Raw genomic sequence first — 9,264 nt, 5'->3', positions numbered from 1 at the left:
TTTGATATCAAAATAGTGGTAATAGTAGCTTTATATTTAAAAAAAGAACTAGGAAATGTTTCCTGTGTTTCTATTTTGTAGACTAATTTGAGAAGTATTGGCATTAATTCTTTTTTGAAGGTCTGTTAGAATTCTGTGCTGACTCTATCTGCACTGGGCTATTTTTGGTTGAAAGACTTTAATAACTGCTTCTATTTCATGTCTGCTTAAGGGTCATGTTTGTTTAAACTGATTATTTAATCTTGATTTAACTTTGGTAGTTTGTATATGTAAAAAAAAATCATCTATTTCTTCTAGGTTTTCCAGTTGGGGGAGTACACGTTTTTGAATATGCCCTTGTGGTTCTCTGAATTTTCTCGATGTCTATGTCCCTCGTTTCATCTCTTCATTAATTGTATTAGTTTGGATCTTCTCTTTTCACATTTTAGTTAATTTGGCTAAGTTTACCAATTTTGTTGATTTTCTTTTAAAAAATTAATTCATCTCATTGATGTTTGTTTGTTTCTATTTTGGTGATTTAAGTCATGAATTTGGTTATTCCATCTCTTCAGTTTGAGAGTTATTTTTTCTTGTTTTAGACTTTTCAGGTGTGTCATTAAGTTACTAATATGAATTTTTTATCTAGGCACTTATTGCTATGAGCTAGCCTCTTAGAATTGCCTTCATTTTGTCCCACAGATTTGGGTGGGCTGTGTTTTTATTTTTATTTAACTCTTAAAAGGTTTTCATTTCTTTCTTGATTTCTGTCTTGACTCATCCAGTAGTGAGTTGTTCCATTCCCATAACTTTGCAGACTTTCTACTGTTTCTGCGGACTTTCTCCTGTCCCTACCCCATCCTTGGGTTTATTTGAACTGTGTCTCTGTGCTTCATCTTCTTAAGTGAGAAAAAGACTTTAGGACGAGATTTTTCTTTAAATTTCAAAGTATTGTCTTATTTATAATTAATGTAGTTCAAAATGCAAGTAAACATAACTAAGTTTTTTTGTTCTTGTTAACAGTTTTTGTCAGTGGTGTTTTTACAATATCATTTTCTGGTTCTCTTTCTATGGTACATAGTCATGGCATCATAATACATCTTGTAAACATGCATAACATGCATAACAAATATTTTTCAATTAAAACAAATTAATACACTTGTACAAATACTTTAGTGTGTGTCTGTGCAAGTTAGATTATTTTAAAGTTTATTTACATCATTTCCTAATTGACACTTTTTTTCTAAAAGTAGCTCTATGTTTTCTATTTAATGACTCTTTTTTCAATTTTTACTGCGTTTTTCGAGATCCAGTTAAAAGTTGGTACTGACTAGGAAACTTCCTCCTTGTTGGCTAGCTTTTTTTTCCAGGTGTTATTCAGATTGCTGAGGCAAAGTCAACAATTTTCACAACCACCACGCAATAATAATGCATGTCCTCTCTTTCATGTGTGTCCCGACTTCTAATTATTAGATGTGTGCATTTACGCAGGAGTGAGTATGGGCTTAGGTCATGAAAACAGAAGAGGTTCATGAAAAGTGATGTAGCAGTTTTAAGGAAGGGATGGGGAGGATAGAGAATACATACAACATAGTGGAATACATATGTCATAATGGGACCTGATACTTTGTGTGCTAATTAAGACTCTTTTTGAAATAACAAAGCGTGGGTGAGTCATTGGAGGTTTTTGTTTTATGTTAAGTGGAAATCGTCAGATCCAAAGGAAACTCCAGTTCCCCGAACTCCAGAAGGCTGTGCATATGCCCCTCCCTCCCCGCTGCTTTGCTCTCTATGTGCACATTTTCTGGATCATTTCAGCAACATGGACAAGTTTGCAGCATGCAGTTTCTTTATTCCATCAATCCTCTGTCTGCCTGTTGCCCGTGTGTGAGCAACATAGGTAAGAATGTTCCACAAACATTTCTGCCCCGTGTGTGAGCAACACAGGTAAGAATCTTCCACAAACATTTCTGCCCCGTGTGTGAGCAACATAGGTAAGAATGTTCCACAAACATTTCTGCCCCGTGAGGTTTTTTTCTTTTTCAAGTCTCAGGTTGAGGAGAATTGAGTTGAAATTAAAGCTTGTTGTGTAAAACAATTTGTAATTTGAAAATGTAGCATTTTTAAGGACAAGACAAACAAAATCCAATAACTCTGCAACTCAAAAAAAAAAAAAAAAAAAAAAAAAAGAAGAAGAAGAAGAAAGAAAGAAAGAGAAAGAAAAAAAGAAAAGAAAGTGCCCAGCCAATCCATTAGAGTCAAACAATCAGTACTCTTAGAAGAAATTATTTCTCCTCTTATTTCTGAATTTGGTCTATTTTAAGAGATGTATCTTAATGAACTTACTGTTAAGACTAATTGCCTTTCTCTATACCCACTGCAAGAAAAATCTCCTGAGAGCTGTTTCACTGAGTTATTCCTTTCAACTCTTGGGAATGGATGGAGGGCCCAGGGAATTCAGTCTCATAAATAACTTATCTTCTTATGAAGAACTCTATAGGAGCTTCCTGATTTCCTAATGAGCCTGAACCCTTTAAAAGTCTTTCCCGTTCACAGTAGGAAAGAAATGCTGGGGTAGGAACAGGGAATCTTTTTCACCCCTTTCTAGGGAGTGAGTGTGAGGTAATAGTTTCTGTACTGGGGGAGGTTGCTCATTTCAGTAAACACGATGTGTTCACCATGTCCTGAATAGCTGAATACTCACTTCCAGGACAGGCTTTCCAAAGAAAAGTAATGTTTCACTTTCTCCTGATTTTTACAGCTTACCTTGTAAGTGAGAGCAAACACCAAGCCACTGTTTGACCATTCTTGTCTTTATTCCCTACATATTTGCTGTGTAACTACATTACAGTTTCCAATCAGCAGAGAATCATTTTTTTTCTCTTCAGACAAGCCTTTTTAATTTTGCCATCCACAAAGATACTGCTATGGTTCGACTATGTTCCCCCAAAGTTCATGTGTTGGACCCTGACTCCCCAGGGCAGCAGTATTGAGTGGGAGCAGGTACTGTCCAAGGTGACTGTGTCTCAAAGGCTCTGCCCGAGGCACCGAATGAATGCCACTAGTACCATGGAACTGGGTAAGTTATCATGTAGGTGAGTTCTGAATAAAGCAGTCTTTCTACTACTGGATGGTAAAGCGAAAAGGCACTCACCAACTGTGTCCCCATGACCCCGTGCTTCCCAGACTGAAGATAAATGTAAACCAAATACATTTCTGTTTGTTACAGATTATTCCTTCTCTGGTATTTTGTGCAGCCGTGTGGAATGGACCATAAAAATGTCCCCCAGCTTATCCTGAACACTTATGATTGTACATCTCTCAGCTTACACTATATACTGCTATAAACATTAGTAGAATATTTGGGTTTGCTACTGGCAATGAATTAAACCCATTAGTTTATTTATACTACTAGTATTCCAGGAGTCTGTCTCAGACAACTTATGAATTGTTATAAAGATCTGGTTTCGATGATTTTGCGGTTGAAGCCTCACCAGATAACCACGGATCAAGGTATTTCTTTGGACAAGAAAATAGCCTATGACCTCCAATTAAAGAACGTGGTCAGAGGAGCATGCCCTTTGCCATTTTCTTTTTGTATCTTCGAGAATGTGGTATTTGTTTTCTACCGCTTTTACTTTTCATTCATTATACTACTGGATTTCCTTTTCTAGAATTGGAACCAAAGCATGTTTAGAGTGTGACCATGAGGCAAGTAACAGGCAGTTGACTCGTGGCATGCTGGGGTGTGAGAGATGATAGCTTCCGGCTTTTGTTGCCCAAGAACATGACCACAACTCTTCTTAAGGGAAAGGCCAAGCCCTGAGAACCATGTCCAGGAGTATTTCAGCCTTTAGCAATCATTTTTTTCTCTTGGGAAAATGCCCTGACTCCTTTTTCATCTGAGGGCTTCATATGGCTGCAACATTTCAATCCTGGACTCGGTCTCTTCATGCATCTCTTAGAGATGCAGGTCGTTTTGAGGAGAGGACATTGCTGCAAACAGGGCCTGGGAATTCCTAAGCACCCTGCTGACAGGTGAATTCTTCCTTGCAGACCAGCATCTTAGAACGCTGGTGCTTCAGAAAGCTTGAAAATCAACAAGTCTCATTTGTGAGACATTTTGCTCTTTTTTTTTCTCCTGTATGCCATGATTTTCAGAAAAACTTCATACAATGAAAGCTGCTTTGGGTCTCTTAGGCAATGTCACTTAAATCTGTAGGTCACAAGATGGGACCAAATCTTTAGCTTTTCAGAGGTCAGAACATTTAGGACCATGGGCTCTTAATTTCCTGGAAGCATAGTTACTATGAGTAACTTGTAATGTCAACTTGTGCCTCATTCCCTTCTAACATGTAATTTATGGCACAAGATCATGAGAACAATAGACTAGTTTCTTTATGCAATTGATCCATGAAAATTGAAACATGGACATGGGGTGAGGAAAAGGGAGATCCAAGCAAACTACTTGAAACAATTTCACAAAATGAAAAGGTGATTGTATCAAGTTTTTAAAAAGCACTGCAATGTTAGAAGACTCTGGGAAAGTGACTTTTCAAAATGTTACTTTATTTCTAAAAATATCAATAGCTGCTCTTTTAAAACTAAAAAAAAAAAAAATGAATACTTATCCATATACCTTAACTAACTGGATTAGAGTGCTCTTTGGGGGAAAGTTTGAGTTTCTATCCACGGTAAACAAATAGCTTTTCCTTGTACCTTACTTAGCAGGCAAGCCTTAAACATGTCGCTATAGTTAAAATGTGAGTGGTGTGATGAAATATGTCCGTGCAGGAGACCCTTTGTGCCCAGATCATCTTGGCTTTTTCTTAATGTTTGTGTGTCGTGCTTTCTAAACAGGTACATGAGTCACAGCTGATGAAGAAGAACAATGAGAGCTCTGGGGACTTTATTCTCCTGGGCTTCTCCGACCAGCCCAGGCTGGAGATGGTCCTCTTTGTTGTCTGTATGGTCTTTTACTTCCTCGCTGTCACAGGCAACTCAACCATCATCTTCCTTTCCCTCGTGGACCTCAGGCTACGCACGCCCATGTACTTCTTTCTCAGCAACCTGTCCCTTCTTGACCTCTGTTACACAACCAGTAGCATTCCCCAGTTCCAGGTTAACCTCTGGGGCCCACGAAAGACCATAAGCTTTGCAGGATGTGCCGTTCAACTCTTTGCCTTCCTGTCCGTGGGGGGCATCGAGTGCATTCTTCTATCCGTTATGGCCTATGACCGTTTTGTAGCTGTCTGCAAGCCACTGCATTACCTGACCATCATGCATCCACAGCTGTGCCTGAAGCTGGCAGCCTTTGCCTGGCTCAGTGGTATGGCCAACTCCACACTGATGTCCCCATTGACCATGTCTCTGGGGCGGTGTGGTCGTCGCCGTATCAACCACTTTGTGTGTGAGATGCCGGCCATCATCCACATCTCTTGTGTGGACACAAGCTGGGTAGAAGATCTAGTTTTCATCCTGGCCATCCCTATTGTCCTTGTGCCTCTCACTATGATCCTGGTCTCCTACAGCTACATTGCTGCTGCAGTCCTGAGGATCAAGTCTACAGCTAGTCGGCGCAAGGCCTTCAACACCTGCTCTTCACACATGGTGGTGGTGTCTCTTTTCTACAGTAGCATCATCTACATGTACATGCAGCCTGGCAATACGGCAAGCCAGGATCAGGGCAAGTTTCTAACTCTGTTCTACTGCCTGGTGACCCCCACATTAAATCCTTTCATCTACTCTCTGAGAAACAAAGACATGAAGGCGGCCATGTTGAAGGTTCTTGGGAAAGATAGAAGCCTGCTGGACTCTGCGGGGCACTGATGGTACCTGAGACTCACCTCACCTGTTCATGTGTTTCAGAACCATAGTGAATCATAGTGGCAATAAGCCAATAGTGGGGAAGATGTGGGGTCTTGCATCCCATAGGTCCCAGATCAGTGATGTATATTACTGTCTGCAGGAAAGAGCCTCCATTTTATTCAAGGAGATAGGGTTACTTACAAAAGACAGCAAACTGACAGGAAAAGATCCATGGTTTTCTTGTTTTGCACAAAGTGGAGATAATGATTTATTTGCAGCTAACCTGTGATGCTATAACGCCAATAGCAGTTCGGACACAAGAGGAAAGAGGCACCGTATGACAGAATGTGTGGGCATGTGCCTGTGTGTCGGAGATGTGATAGGAATGTTTGCTCTCTTCCATATTGTGTTCTCAGTTTTCCAGCTCTATTGCTCCACCCTGTGGAGCAGACATTCTCCTCAGACCGTCCTCAGGCGGTCACCAGCCAACCCTCCCCCCCCCCCCACCCCGCACATATGGCTTAACTGTTTGACTAAAAGTACAGCTTATTTTAAATTTTAGGTCATGGGCCATGTATAGGTCACAAAATGAGTTTTATGAATGCAGCAAACATTTCAAAACAGCACAAACCAGAACACATTGGTCCATGGTAGGGTAAGTCAGTTGTGTGTTTTGTTGCCTTTGAGGCGGGGTCTCACTCTATAGCCCTGCGCCCCTCCTGTCTCTCAAGTGCTAGAATTGCAAATATTTGGGTTACCATGTTTAGCTTCATTTTTTGTTGTTGTTTTGTTCTAGGTCGGGCCTTCTGCATTAGAGAAAGGCTGGGAGCTGAAGGAAGAGCAGCAGTGCTGTGGGAACACCTGGGCAGGGAGTGTCTGGGGAGCAAGCAGGGATAAACCAAGATGAGGCGCTCAATGGCCATGCTGATGGCGGTGCTAACTAACCATGAGCAGATAAAACAATGTTATGTTATCCTTCACCTGCTGACAGGAAGTAGGGCCGTCTTCACTTTGAATAATAAATCAGTTCACGTCACATATTCCCACAGGGAATAGCAGAATGAGAATGTGAGTTTGTTGTAGACATCTTTTATTCTTTTCCTTTTAGCATTTTATACAAATACACGAGCTGCTTGCATTAGTGGGGCTTACTCCAGACTCTCCCCTTTTCTCCTCATGCCCTCACATTGTAAAATAAATGAACACTGAAGTGTTTCTAGTTTGTGGAAACCACATTGTTTCTAAGGTGGTTAATTTTGTGTGACAAATTGGTTATAAGGCAGATGTTTAATCAAACATCTGGCTGAATATTGCTTCAAGGGTAGCTTTTCAGGTAAGACATTTAACTCATCAGCCTTTAGGTAAAACAAACCATGCTTTTACAGTTGGTGGGCCTCTTCTGATCATGTGATACTTTAAGAGGAAACACTAGGGGAAAGAGAGAAGTTGTATGGTCTTCTCTTGGATTTCAATGCAAAGTTACCTCATTTGTAGTCTCTGTCCTGTCCCATGGACTTTGAACCTTTCTTAAGGTCTCTCCCCGTCTCCTCTCTCTTTTTCTCAGTTCTGTTTGAGTAACTCTGTCTAGTAGTCTTTAATTCTAAAAAGTTGTTGAGACTAATGTGCTTGGATATCTATGCATGGATTTATTTGTAGTGCTGGGAACTTCTCCCAGGGTCTTCCTTGTGCATCCTGGCCAAGAGCTGTACCACCCACCTGTGCTCCAGCACCCTGCTTGCTTATAGCAAATCCCCTAAACGCCTTAGGTTCTACCCTTCTCACAGCCTTCCTCATGCTCAAATGGCCTTTTCTTCAAACTGTATGACCTTTGCTGCTTGTCCACGAGGCTGTTACAGGCAGTGTAGTGGGGAGGGGTCAGGTCATCGTCCTACTGTGCACTCTCTGATCTCGCTAGAAGAAAAGCAAACCAATGGAGTCCTTTTCCTTTGTGTCCTTTTTTGCTTTTCTCTCATTTACGGTTTTGCTGTCTTTGTTCTGCATCTACTGGGCATGATGAGCTGCTCTCCAGGCATCTGTGCACCATCTTCTCTAAGCAGACTTTCACTCAGCACCACCTGTCTCTGCAAACTGGGTCAAACAGCTGTGCTAAAACAGAATTTTATGTTTTGCTGGAATAAATCCTTTAGTGTTTGATTTTTTTTTTTCTTGCAGTTTTATTTCCGTCCAAAGGGGGGAAAATACAATTAGCAACTTTCTATTCGTGGACCTTTTCTAATTTCTACATGCCTGGAGTATTAATTATAACCATGTTGGTAAGATTAATTATCACAAAATTAAAGGCAATTTCCACTGTGTAAAATTTAATTTACAACTTTTAATGCATACACTTAATCTTTTCTAATAAAATTTCTGAAGCTATAGCTTCCATAGCTGACACCCAACGCCTGGCTTAGAAGATGTATATGAAACCTATTGGTTTTCACTTAAAAAAAAAAGAATGTTTAGTTTTCAGTGAACAAATATAAATATTACAATAACACAGAGAATAAGAACATGTGAATGGTCTAATGGCTCTACTTCAAGATTCTGTCTGCCCTTTGCTTTCTGAACAAAGGAAATCATTAACTCCATTCTTTTCCATTATAAAGGCTTTGTGTTTGATAGTTTTATTAAGATTAACTATTAAATATGATTGAAGTTTCTGGATGTATTCCAGATGGAGTTTTAATTAAAGATGTATACTGATTTTACTCACATAAGTTCATCATCTTTATATACATGTGCGCGCGCGCGTGTGTGTGTGTGTGTGTGTGTGTGTGTGTGTGTGTGTGTGTATTTTGTTTATTGGCTCATCAAATCCTCTGGGTCATCCCCAGTTGCCCTAAGCAGTCTGTTATCACAAGCAGACCTCCACCTTCATCAGACCTGCGGATCCTGAACCATACAGACCTGATGCTCTGGAACCATCACAACCCCATGACCATGGAGGTTAACCTCCCTCCCAGTATCTACTACAAAAGGAGCATCCAGGAACCAAGGCCATCCACATGGCTAAAGGCCTTCAAAAGAACACAATCAACAGAAGTCAGAGCAATGTGACACCTTCAGAGCCCAGCTACCCTACTACAGGAAGTGCTGGATATTCTAACACAATCGAAGCACAAGAAAATGGTCTTAAATCCAATCTTATAGACATGATAGAGGCCTTTAAAAAGGAAATTAATAAATCCCTTAAAGAAATACAGGAAAAATACAATCAAACAGGCAAAGGAAATAAGTAAAACTGAAGCAATAAAGAAAACACAAACTGAGGAAATCCTAGAGATGGAAAGCCTAACACAGAGAGCAGGACCAACAGATGCAAACATCACCAACAGAATGCAGGAGATGGAAGGCAGACTCAGGCAGAGAAGACACAATGGAAGAAATTGATACAAATAAAATGTTAAATCTAAAAACTTCCTGACACAAAACATCTAGAAAATTTGGGACACCATGAAAAGACCTAAGAATAATAGG

General features: G+C 40.2%; 1 protein-coding gene across 1 annotated transcript; it reads left to right on the top strand.

Moving 5' to 3' along the window:
- Positions 1–2,152: 2,152 nt before the first annotated feature.
- On the top strand, positions 2,153–8,495 carry LOC143442793 (putative olfactory receptor 2W6). Its single transcript, XM_076936739.1, has 2 exons — positions 2,153–3,055; positions 4,837–8,495. Exons 1-2 carry the CDS (start codon positions 3,032–3,034, stop codon positions 5,803–5,805), a joined length of 993 nt encoding a protein of 330 aa, XP_076792854.1. The 5' UTR covers positions 2,153–3,031; the 3' UTR covers positions 5,806–8,495.
- Positions 8,496–9,264: the final 769 nt, after the last annotated feature.

This window comes from Arvicanthis niloticus, chromosome 6, assembly GCF_011762505.2.
Source record: "Arvicanthis niloticus isolate mArvNil1 chromosome 6, mArvNil1.pat.X, whole genome shotgun sequence".
Taxonomy (NCBI): domain Eukaryota; kingdom Metazoa; phylum Chordata; class Mammalia; order Rodentia; family Muridae; genus Arvicanthis; species Arvicanthis niloticus.
The sequence above is the reverse complement of the archived record's forward strand: the minus strand, read 5'-3'. Positions and strand labels throughout refer to the sequence as shown.